The following is a 12,987-nucleotide window of genomic DNA, read 5'->3' as shown; positions in this document are numbered from 1 at the left end:
TGGCAGAAAAACAAAAAAAAAAGTGCTTCCAGTTTGAGTTTGCTTACTTATTTTTGGCCCTCCTGCCAGCTAACGAGGCTACTACATGAAGTTTTAAAATAAAATCAAGAAAACTGGAGAGCATATTTTAGCATGCTGTCCAGAAATCACTCCTGCTCTCCGGAGAGCGCAAGGTATTGCTTTTTGCTCCTTCACTTGTTAGGCCAGTCTAGCAGGAAGATGACTGGAAGAGACAGAAATGAGATAGTCATCTCCACTGAGGGGACAACACACACAACAAACACGTTGAAGCAGCTCTGGTAAGCAGTTTCTGCTGAAATTAAAAAAAAGTTAGAACTGTGTTCCAAATCATTACCCAGTTAATCAGCCATCACACTGAGGGATTAATTATTACAGGTTTACAGGTTGTAGCTCTCACGGGAAAGACAAGAAAAACAAAGTGCACATGTAGTCACTTTGAAAACTGGGCTGGTGGGGTTAGCAACAACAAGAATTTCTGGGGAAAAAGAGCATAAAGTTGTGATTATGCTCCAGAGACTCAGACACCACTCCAAAACCATCACATATCTGTAGGCAGGAGTGGGAAATACAGCTTCTTGATCATAGCCAATGTTTAGGAGTTAGTACCAGTGTATGACTCCAGGCTGAGACATTACTGATTCAGAGTTGTGTATCTGCAAAGAGAAAAAGTTTAAATATTAATGCTGAATTGCAAAAGAAGGTAGGCTAAGCTGGGAGGTCAAGTAAAACCTAAGTAAATGATACATGGAAACAAATACCCACCCAAGTGAAATCCTTCTCCTGAAAGAAGACATGTGCTGAAAGTAAGAAGTTACTTTGGGATCTCAAAGACCCCAGTGTGAAGGAAAACTTTTATACGCACCTAGTCATACTATAAAAGCTGCATGGATTCTGTAATGCCTCTTTTCCTTGTACCCTTCTAGTCCCCCCATAATCGCATGTTTATTAAGTTCAAATGGTGAATACTGCCTGTTCTGTGGTGACATCAGCTGATCTCTGGAAACGGCCTGAGCAACACCCAATTCCAGAAGCTGAAGAGCTGAACTACAACTAAGCAGCAAAGCTTCAGCTTCACAGAGGTGCTCCTCCTTCACAGGGGTAACTGGCTCTTTCCCTTGGGCTCAGGGGAGACTTTTTGACAAATTTTCTCAAAAGGATAGCTTATTCAAACCATTCAGATACCAATCAAAAACTTTTAAAACGATGCAATGGGCTTAATTTACCTAAGCCCTCTGCTGACGTATGATGTAGGTGGTAAAATCTACCAACGAGTGTACAAGAACACTTACCTACTGGTATATATGGGATACACCACAACACGCACGCAGTTTGAAATGTTTTAAGCATGTTACAACAGTAATAATTATTTGCAGGCTACAATTACTAGTCCTAACTGGACTGATTTCTTAATGGGGAGAAAAATGTTTTGGTGTCTCTTACATTTTAAGCATTTATTGATTATCAAAAGTCACACAGGTAGAGTTTTCCCAACCGCACCTCTTATTCACTGCACAGGAAAAACCTGTATGAATGCGGTCAGCTGCACACTGCAAGGTAAGGTTCTGTTCAGCAGAAAAAAAGAATATGAAGGAAATCTTTTGAGGAAGAATTAGTAAGACACTCTTACTCTCAGCTTTTCCTAATTCTCACCTTTTTTTAACTTGATGTGCCTTATGCTTGAGTTATGTTTATACTGAGCTTATTCTAGTCCTTACAAGAAAATAATGTAGTCTAAAAAACAAAGTATTTTTTTCTGCGCACCTTTCCACCTATTTCTTAGCTTGACTATAGCCTTTACATATAGAAGTGCACAGCGGAAGGAAGTTCTACAGAAATTTTTCAAAATGTGCTGTTGATGCCAGAATTCAAGAATGCATCATCCATGTCACAGTCCTTACAGAAATTAATCTTCAGTTGTCTTACAGAAGTCACTGTGGAGGAAGCCATCATAGCCAGAATAACACCAACACTTAAAGGTGTTTAATGCTGCTGGTTTTGCATACAGTTAGATGTAAGGGTGCCGCAGCAGGCCCTGATGTCTGAAAAAAGAAGTGCCAATGTTCTAGTAAGATAACTGTAGCCCTAAGATATGGCCATTAAATTATGAGGATACTTTTAGGTCTCTGATTTTTATGCAAAATGGGTCTGCAGTATTTATGTGATTTTATAACCTACTATATTAAGGAAACAATTTAATTTTTCAATTTATCTTCCACATGCATCTCAAATAATGAAAGGCAGGTGTCACGTCAGAGATCTGTATAAAGGAATGGTTTTGTTGTACCAAGATGCCTTTAAGTGATGAATATTCAGTCAGTGCAGAAATCACTGAAAGAAGTGATACAAAACTGCAAAATTGCGAAGTAACAGCTACTATCAGATTACTGTAGCCAAAGATGCTACAGTAGGCAGACAGCATATGGTGAAACACCAAAGGTCTGCGGAGAAGCTAATTCGTAAAGTGGGATATGTAAATGTTTAACAAGGTACAAACTTAGCATTCCCATGAGGATGAAGATAAAACAACCACTTACATTACTATGCAACCACACAGATTAAAGTCAAGGGTACTGCTTCAACAAAGCATCACCATGTAAATACTGCATAAAAATTAAAAAATTTTAGAAAGTTTTAAAATATTTGTGCAGTGGACGGAACTGTCCTGGGAGATGGAGACTTTTCATTTCTAGGCTACCACTTAAACTATTTTTGGGTTCCAAAACCAAATTATGTATCTGTCCACCGGCATAATTATTAAGAAACACTCAGTAACAAAGGCAGGAAGAGGTGTTCTGGGGGCTATTTTGTACAACAGTTCACAAAAAGAAAAAAAAAAAAAAGCTGGAAAACTGCAGCTGGTTACAGAACCAGTTGTGTGTGTCCATGGAAAATTGCTATGTGATATTTCTGTTCTGGTAAGAGTACAACAAAAGTAACAACTGAAGTAAAATCCATTTTAATAGATTGACATGCTGTAATGCACTGCACCTTCGGGCGCAGGCATGCTCCGTCTGCTCCGGGTGCTGCACACACCTGTGCCGCTCCAACTGAGCTCTGAAGGCACGGAACCAGGTTAGCCAACCAGACCACCGCAGGGCATCACTGGGGATGCAATTAATCTGAAAAATCTCACCCAAGAATGACTTATGAAGCCAGTCCCAGTGAAAAACCTTCCTCATTTCCCTGGGTAAATCAGTCTCCAACAGAAAAGCTCCTCTTCCCAGGGTCGAACTGGGCACACCCTTGGGGTATGGGGACTTTTGAGCCCCACTCCTGAGACCCGTGCTGCACCAGTACTTGGTGACACCAGTACAGCCAACCCTCAACATCTGGGCACAGCCTCGGGCAATGTCTGGTTCAGACGTAACTCTGCAGACGCTCTGTCCAGACTTTACTCGGTGTGCTGCAGTGACTAGTGAAGAGCGGTGCATCATGTTTTCCCCACCCTTCTGCATGTCTTTCAGTGCAACTTCAGGCTTCGCCAGAGAGAAAAACTGTAGTGAATCATGTGCAATTCTGACTCTTGCAAGCTGTGGATCTTTTCCATGTGGGAAGCCTTCTGGCACTGTCTTCAGAATAGCATAACCACAGGGAACAGGCATTGTACATGGGCGTTAACACCCATCTTCATATCCCCATGAAATAACTCTTTTGAAAAGGATTTCTGAGTTTACAGAACTATCACGTTCACTTCCAGGATTAATTTAATGAGACTGAAAATTAAGAAACCCATTATGGAAAAGCTCCAGCTTCAGACAGACTAAGGGAGGACGTTAAGACTTACTGACACCATGGACACAGGGAGTCTGACTGCAGGCCAGAAACACAAATAAAGCATAATGTTTTACACTGTTCCTGATTATAAATGGATTTAAATCGTTGCTCAGCATACTCGGGACATTCTAGTATGTCACTCATCTGTAAAGTTAAGATCAAGAATAAACTAGTCTACAGGTGGTGGAGCAGGTAGCAGAAAAACATTTTTAAGCAGAACGAGAACCGCTAGAAAAGGTGTTTCCATTATATCCAAATGCAACAGACCACACCAGAGAAATTATAAAGCAGGTGCATACATCACTAACTCACCACCTCTCCCCTGCACCAAATGGTGCAGTATTTTGTTCAACTTAGTTGAAGCCTGCCTCAAATGTCTTTAAAGGATTTAAAGTCTGTAATGGGAGAGAAAAGTTCTATTAGATAAATTCTACAGGAAACCTAGCATTTGCTCGAGTGTGTATCTAGCAGACACATCTTTGAAAAAATGTGAAGATGTGACACAGTTCAGGGGAGCAGAGAGAGGAACTGGGAGGCAGTTTGTGAAGGATTTATTCTGTCCTTTTCACGAAGGGCAGGAGTACTCCATTCTTGAAAAGCTCATTTTTAAAAAAAACACCACCACACAATAGGTGACAAGTGGCTGTTGGTGCTGTACCCACTTTAAGGTTGTTGCAATGAGCCTGCTACAAGGTTGTAAAGTATTATCCTTGGGTGAGCTTTCAGGTCAAAACATGTGGGATGACTAAGAAATGAGTAACAGAACTCACCTACTCCTGCTGAGTTTCCAGACAGCTTGAAACAGACATTTACAATTTAAAAAAAACGAGGAAGAGATTCACTAATTCTCATAAAAATAACATTAGAAACTTAATTAAAAATGAGCTCCAGGTTTTTGCCTGAATGATGTGGCAGTCTATTTATTTGCATCACGCATTTGCTGATACCTTATCCTTTACGAAGAAGACCAGGTATGGCATTTAACTCTTGTCAGTCCCATTTAACCCTTCTGCCCCTTGCAAACACGTTTTACCTTATATTCATAGCTGAGGGAAATAAGATTCCATTACAGGTACGTTTATATAAATATTAACAGATATTGGAGGAATGTGAACAAATTCCCTCCTAGTAAAAGCATTTGCTTAGCCCCATCCCCACCTCCCCCACAAAAGAGTCGTATATCCTCCCATGCAGATCCCAGAAAGATACATTAGACCTGCATCAGTTTGGTAGGCTGGTTTGCATTTGTCAGGTTTTCTAAAAAGATCAATGGAATGAAGTTGTAATTCTGGGTAAGAGAAGAGTGTGATGGATGTATCAGCCAAATGTCATTTCACAAAGGCAGTAAATCCCCCACCCATTAACACGAAGTCCAGTCCTTCACTGCTTTCTGAGAGAAGTCAGAAATGCCTCCACAGCTCACTCATTTTGCCTGTGCCTGAGCCATCACTGCATCTCTTGGACGTCTGATTCTTGTTACAGCTTCCACTATTCATCCCCACCACCTCAGGATTGAATTCCACAGTCGAACCTCAGGACTCCGCTCCATCTTTTAAGTCTCAATGCCAAGGCAATTTCAATTACTTTTAAAAACCAGCACGAGTGCCATGTTAAATCAGATATTGCAGATGAAAAAAGTAATTTTAAAATAAATTCCAGATCTGTAGCACTATTATCAGACTGTTTAAATCCTTTGTGCTATTTATGCTATTATTACAATTTTTTTCATGGTGAACAACAAAGTTTCTGAATTGTGTATAGCAACAGTGAACAAATTACGGCTGAAAGGTCTTTTCTAAACTACATGATTCTACAATTCTGTTCTTCTTTTTAGACCTACTGTAATAAAGATTCATGCATTTTGATCTGAGTGTATGTAACACTCATACACACTTACTAGAGACAGACCAATATGAAACAATACTACTTAGTAATCCTTATCTGTAATCTGTTCTTTTAAGGAAAAAGGTTACATCTGAAGACCTGTTTAGATCCATTAAATCTCACTCATCTTAAACAGGAAACTACTATCTGAACAAAAGCTGACAAATGCTGGAATTCTATAGAAAAAATAGCTTTGTCCTTTTCCTGTACACATCAGATAATATATTCTTCATAACTTGTCATTACTGCAAGTACTTTACCACTTGAAATAAGTTAGGGCTAAAAAGGAGTAACTGACCTGGTCCAGAACAGACACTAAATTAAAATCCAACAGAAGTGTATTTTTTAAGCGGCATACATACTGGCAGTGAAAATATTTAAACAGCCTTATGCAACCACGACTCAGTGAACTCCTTCAGCATGCAAGGGAGTCTATTAAAATCAATTGACTATTAATATGCTAAAGCAGGCTGCTAAATCAGAGCCTGCATTTTACAGTACAGTATTCACAGTGCCAGATTCTTGGTAACAGCATGCTGACAATACATCCTAAAATAGTCTTTTTCTTTCTCTCTCTCTCCTTTTTTTTAAGACAGCAAAAAAGGAAAACATGGGGACGTATCTAAACCTCTAATGCAGAAAATGCTTGTTTATACAGGTGTCCTCCAACTTACCTGTGGCTTGACAGAAGAGGTGAAAGGGTCCCCGGACACTAACATGCTGTGCCTGGTCACTTAGGAAAGGTGGCAACAACATGACCTTTACAGGGTCTGTGCTAGACCAAACATCAGGCTGGGTACTGGTGGGTGAAGGAGGTGAATCACTTCCCACACAGGACAAAAAGGAGGTACCAGTAGGAGGGAAAGGTATAGGAGATGAGGCTGTGTGACAGAAGAGGACAGAAAAGAAAAAAAGAAAGGGTACTAAGGAAAAAAGTTGTAAGAAATACATCACACACTGAATAAATAATGCAAAAAGACAAATGAATTTTAGGAGGGTATTAATAGGAAGTGTCCCTAGGCCCCTAGAGAAGAGTGCTTTCCTCCTTCACCCACGTTTCTTATTCCATCCTTCCAATCCCACTCCCCTGGGTTATAGCCCACTCAACTAAAGCTAAGAGAATCAGCTGCGGATAGCAAAAGTTTTCATTTTTCCCCCTTAAAAGAAACCAAAAGGAGCACTAGGTACCTGAAATACGGAAAGCAGTGTCATTGTCTCAAGTTTCATAAAAGTCAAGATATAATACAATTTATTTTAATATTTATTCTGTTATATGTACATAATTAAAAATAGAAAAATAAAACCAAACTGAATCTTATAAAATATAAACTGTTTACACTAAGATGGTCTAAATTATGTTCGCATGAAAGTTGAACACAGAAAAGCAGCCCAGGCATACTGCTATTTACTGTTCAAATGTATTCTACTTCTAGCAGTATTTACAGAAAGATGCAGTGAGAGGAACAATTCTTCAGGACTGTACCGCACAAAATGCTTTTACAGACAAACAGAGCTGCTGTGAACCAGGCTGAGAAATGCATGCTGTCACGTTTGCAGGCATGATTCACATAAACAGTTCAAATGCTTGTTTGAGCAGCTCCAGTTTCAGTCTCCAGTTGCACAGGAGATTGCAAGGTGTCATCCAGAAAGGGTGACGCTGCAAAGATTTGTCACAAAAAGAAGCTGAGTTATTTCTGAATCTGAAAAAAAAACCAAACCAGCAATGTTTTCTCATCAGGCTGTATCCTAACAGTCCATTCCAGCACGTCACTAGCTGAATTATTGTAGTTAATTCTTCTCAACTCCTGTTTCACTTCCACAGTGCAAAAAACTTCTCTCTGTGTCACTGCTAACTGACAGCTGCTTGCCTGTACTGTTTCACTTTAACAAAAGATCCAGTTTTGTATAGAAAATAGAATGTGACTACGTCCAGCTTGCTGGTTAAGGGTGGGAGTGGGAGGCAGAAGGGGGGAGACAGGAGGGGAACGGGGGGAGCGAGGAAAAGTATTCCTAAATCTATTATTTCCTTCCTCCTCCGCCACTTACTCCATGTTTTGTACTGATATTTGTTGTACCTAAATTTCTAGAAAGCAGCAAAGAAAAAAAGCCTTTAAACAAGATTATCCCTGAGTCTTACACAAATCAAGCCAATGCTATATCCCCATTATACCTTAACATTTAAGATACTTAAAGAGCAGTTAAAAATAACTTCAATTAACTAAAAGAGACCTAGTGTGCCAAAACAGAAAGCATAAAACTAAAAATAATCACAAGAAGCAAAGAAAAAAAAATGTCCCAATCTGGACAAAAGTCTATAATTTACCAATCTGATAAAACTAAACTTAATTTCCAATTTGGAATTAAAATGAAACTAGGTCTTTTTTTAATGGCAGCTAAAAATATGTGTAGACTGAAGTACTTTTTAAAGCCAGTTGAATTAGAAAGTTACTTGTATCCTATGGAAGAACAGGGCTGAAGAACAAGCACGTAACTGTTCACTAGAGTGAAGCGATTGGTGGGGGGAAAATTGGGAACAAATGGTGATCTGAAACTGGCCATTTAGCAAAAACAAACAAAAGGGACAGTACAACACAAGATGCTATGGTCTGCAGACAAGTACACCGCTTCTCTAATCTGGCGAGATCCGAACACAAATTGGCTTGCTGTACAGCTCAGGCATGTAATCCCCACTATGGCTCAGCTGTCACACCCGCTCTCTGCGCTCAAATAGTCACAGGACTGCAGCTGATTTCCACCACTGAAATGAACGATTGGGTCCTTCAGTCCCCCTCTGCATCTGAGTCGGCATACTTGAGCTCACACTTGACATCGAAGGGCTTGTCCTTGGCCTCTCGGGACACCTGTGAATCCCCAGGCTGCAGCTGGCTGTTCCCATAGTCGGGCTCAGTCTCGTAGCCAGTGTCGTGTGCCGGCTTCAGCTGCTCCCCGCTCTGATGGCTGACACTGCCTTGCTCCACCAGCGTCTCCTTGACACTTTGCTCGCAATCAGAAAAATCTGACTTAGTTTTCTTCTTACCAAGCAGCATGACAGAACGAAATTTCAAGCACTGCCCTGGCAAGTACCCTTTGTAACAGTTGTAAGAGAGCAGGCACAAGAACAGAATAAAAAAGAAGAGGAAGAGGAACATCAACAGGAAGTTATCATTTGACTTGAGGAACATCGTCTTTTCTGGGACCGTGTCAGGAATGGAATTGAAGTGCTCTGTCTTGGAGGCTGCACTTGTTAGGACAGGGCCAATGGGCTTTGTTACTATCCTTGCTGTCGTGATTGGTACCATAAGAGTGGTCGAGGTGTGAGCAGTAGACCCCTCAGTTGATACAGCTGACACTTTTGGCACACGGCTATTACCTTCTGTTGGTGCAGCTGCTGTGGTGGGGCCTGCTGTGGTATGCTGGATCTTTTTCAGTTCCAAAACATGCTTAGCTAGCACTTGAGAGAATTTCTTATTCTTCACTTTTTCTTCTGACAAACACTGGTAAACACCACTGTCTCCTTCTGATAAATTGAAGATGAGCAGTGCCTTTTCCAGCAGACGGTACTTGGGACTTTCCACTCTCAGCACATCGTCTTTGAACTTCCAAACTACCTGTGCCAGATTGGACTTTTGAGAACACTTGAGTTCTGCTGTGCTCCCATGCTTGAACGTATGCTGTAGGGAATTCTCTCTTACTTTATCTGGAACACCAAAATAAAGGTGCAGAGCATCAGCAATCATTTCCATTAGCTTTAATCCATACAGTTTCACGAGACTGTGCTATAGTCTTATAACAGAAACTTAAAGATCACAGCATTCAGATTAACTCACAAGTCCAAGATGACAGCATGCAAGGACCTCAGTGAAATACCAAGCTACAGCTGCATGCAAGACATTAAGACAGACTAAGAGCAGGACACCTCAAACTCTAACACAGCCTCCACTTCCAGAAAAGATGAGACCTTGCTGATCCACAACTGAGCATGCATCTGAAACCAGTCAGTCAACGTTTGAGGCAAGATGCTGAACTTTGTATCGCTTTGTATGCAATTGGTACATTTTAAGTAAATCTGCAACTACAAAACATGGAAGAAGAAACTGAACAAACTGCTGTTACTCAAGTGAAACAAAGTCTTCTAAAAAAGTATCAGCACTTACCGCACACCCACAATGCAACACCATAAATTAATGAAAAAACTAACAAGTAACACCCTCATAGTGGTCCATGTTTCGCTTGAATTAGAAATAAAACTGAGTATATCAAACTCTCAAGAGCTTTGTTTACTGCAGCTTAGTCCTGTAACACTACTCTTCTTTAAGATCTCCTTGATCTGGTGGCAGCATCCCATGCTATAAAGCAAGGGCCTGTGGTTATGTGCCTTGGAGCACTATGGAGGGTACTTCAGTGGCTCTGTACCACATTCTGAGCTGCCCCTCTCTCTTACCATAAAACCAGCTTTTTTTCATGGTCATTTCATTTGATCCAGCAGCAATAACCAAGCACAAGGCTCACAGTAGAATGTGAAATGCTGTATCACAGAGAAATGATACTAGAAGTACTGCACTAGAAGTACTTATGGTAAATACTGCTTTCATTCACAAGTCGCTGTTGAGGTACCCCCATTCATTTCAGGGGTGTGTGCGCTGCACACTGAAATGTATACAAACACAGACATTTTAAGATAACATGCAGGCTGTAGAGATGCTCAACTATTCAGAAGCAGAATCTCATACCTATTAAAATAAAGAAGTGGCCAGATAATCAAAAACACAAGCTGAACTGAACACAAGTCTTTCACCTCTCCACCCAGACACGTGAAAGAGCTCTTCAAAGACTAACTCACCAGAACAAGAAGATGCATCTCCACCAATGTTCTGAATCCAGCTCCTGTAAAGGGAAGCCCAAGTATTACAACTTCGAATCTCGTCTCCTACAGCCTGCCCATCCTTTCGTACTAAGATTCATCTTAACGGAACAGCACAAGCAAACGTAGGTGGATAGGAAGAAGTCTCTATTTTAAAATATTCCATTAAAAATTGCCAGTTATTGGCAATATTGAGTGTAAATGTAAGGTAATCAAAGACTAGCATTACCTTTCGACTTCACTTTCTTTAAAAATATCAATGCAGGAAGCTTCAAGGGGTTTCCAAGCACAGTAAGGATCCCTTGCTAAAACACAGTCAACACAAGTGGTATACTTGTCACAGAATGCCACTGGAGACTGAACCACACCAGAATTTGAACCAGCATAGAGGTATCTTTGGCCCTAGAAAACAGAAACAAGGCACAACAAAAAACCCCACAGCCAATCACTTTCTCAAAGCTGAATAATCTAATTCATGAAACAATTTAAGAATTACTAAAAGTAGAGTTGAACCTAACATAAGTACAGCTGTATTTCTAAAAACTGAGGCATGAGGGGAGTACACATTTTTATTAGCTTATACTTCTAGAAAGGAAAACTTATCTTGAAAATATTTAGTGATGCTGAAGTGCAAAAAGACAAAAGAACCAAAACCTGAAACAGACACAGTTTGTGAAATCGGGAAGTCACCAAGTCTAACTACGGTTTTATCACACAGTTTTTTCCACAAATACCAATGCACCGACAATCCTGTAAGGCAAGGCAAGCTTGTGCTGATGACAAGGCTGCAGCAGGTGTGCACAAGCCTGAACAGGCAAGGCTTGCTGTATGTGGGACCTGCTCTTGTTAACCCAAAGCAGTCCTACTGCCTTCAGCTCTTCTACCAGTCAGGTCTCTGCAGCCACATCAGCATCAGTCTTGGAAGAGTCGAATGCAGCTGCCTACTTGCTACTCAAAGAGGAACACCAGAGAGTATTCACAGGAAACAGCACTGGCCTGACACCTAGGAAAAGCGGGATATCAACAGAATGGCTATTTCACCCACCGTTGCTGGGGAACCCGAACATGTCTCACTGAGCACAGCAGGAAAAGACCACACTCATCTCAAACGGCCTTCTCATAAAAGGTGGGCAGCTGCATTATTTCACTCATCTGTTTCAAAGCTCAGGGAAACCAACGGCTGAAGGTACACTCAAAACTTACATATTATGCAAAGCCTCAAGAAAGGGGTCTGCATTGCAACCCAAAGCTAGCAGTGACCTAACCTCTAGTCCTTTTGAGAGGCTGTGCATACAAAGCCAAACAGCACAACCCACCTTGGCAGTGGGCTGGCTTCATCCTGAGCAGAATACCGAGTGGATTTATCGGCACTCTACTATGTTGTCATGGCAAATGAGCTGGATCCAAGCACAAGAGTGGCTTCTCCTGTACTGCAGCCGTACAGATCTCAGTATGTAGAAATGCACTCGGGGGTCATGTCTGCAGTAAGACTGCTCGACTCCAGCAGGATCAATATGGTCACAAAGTAATGGGCAGACATGCAAGGAAGATTTCTAGTAGAGGAACCTTGTTCAAAAATCTCATGTTCATGGTGCAGATTTTTGGTCTAGACATCAGAAACGGCCTCAAGAAAACAACTAACAAGGCACTGTAGGGCTGAATTTCGGTTTGGGGGCTCACTATCACTCTTTCACTATGGATGTAAGGAGGTTTTGCCACAAGAACTCTGAACAAGTTAGTCTCTTTAATTCAATGATCACGGGGAAGTCTATCTTACAATTAAGCTAATGAGCGATGCAGTCTGACTAACAACAGTCCCTAGAGGAAGCTACAAGACCGAGCACAAATCAGTTTGGATCCATCTCATATATGAAGCATGCAGACAGCTTTCAAGGAAACTCTTGATGCTGGAAGATGAAAGAAAAAAACTGGATCAAACCAGAATCTGCTGGCACTGCTGGAAGACAGACTTTCAAAGAGAATCAATCCTCAGAGACATATATTCAAATACAGTCTCTGATTCTAAAATTTAACTTAGGTTAGTGTTGGACTATGCTGCAGTGCCCACAGAAGAAAGTCTGGAGTGTTGGAGACTCCTGACTTTCTAGGAAATGCTTTCCACTTTGCCTGAAAGCTCCTCCAGTGCACCAAGCGCTGCTCATCTTGCTACTGCTCTGCCAGCTAACACCCAACCAACATAGCAACACTGCACATGGGCTGTAGTGTCTCAGCATGATTCACAGCTGGTACATCCATGAGTTCAGAGAACACGCAGTGAGCCGAGTAGACCATTTTTAAAAATCCAATCAAATCTTTCAGTCAAGCAGGAGTTACGAGGATCTACTGTAGGCTGATCTGACTGCCCACTGCCCTCTGAACAAGGTGAAGGTATATCGGAAGGGTCTGGTGACTACTGCTGTAATCTGTTCAGAAAGAACTCTGACTCC

General features: G+C 41.2%; 1 protein-coding gene across 7 annotated transcripts in view; it reads right to left on the bottom strand.

Annotated features, from left to right (window-relative positions):
- The window catches only part of SEMA4D (semaphorin 4D), a 97,123-nt gene that overhangs the window by 7,291 nt on the left and 76,845 nt on the right, over positions 1-12,987 (bottom strand). For 4 of the 7 annotated variants that reach the window (XM_056323750.1, XM_056323748.1, XM_056323747.1 and 1 more), the window contains 3 exons: positions 10,770-10,942; positions 10,520-10,563; positions 6,912-9,376 (listed from right to left, as the gene is read on the bottom strand). In XM_056323750.1, the coding sequence (XP_056179725.1) occupies positions 8,460-9,376; positions 10,520-10,563; positions 10,770-10,942 (1,134 nt within the window). In that variant the 3' untranslated portion in view covers positions 6,912-8,459. Of the gene's footprint in view, positions 1-6,353; positions 6,561-6,911; positions 9,377-10,519; positions 10,564-10,769; positions 10,943-12,987 lie in introns of those variants that run through there. The other 3 variants (XM_056323751.1, XM_056323752.1, XM_056323753.1) reach the window with 2 other exon arrangements.

The sequence above is a fragment of the Falco biarmicus genome, chromosome Z, assembly GCF_023638135.1.
Source record: "Falco biarmicus isolate bFalBia1 chromosome Z, bFalBia1.pri, whole genome shotgun sequence".
Classification (NCBI taxonomy): Eukaryota; Metazoa; Chordata; class Aves; order Falconiformes; family Falconidae; genus Falco; species Falco biarmicus.
The sequence above is the reverse complement of the archived record's forward strand: the minus strand, read 5'-3'. Positions and strand labels throughout refer to the sequence as shown.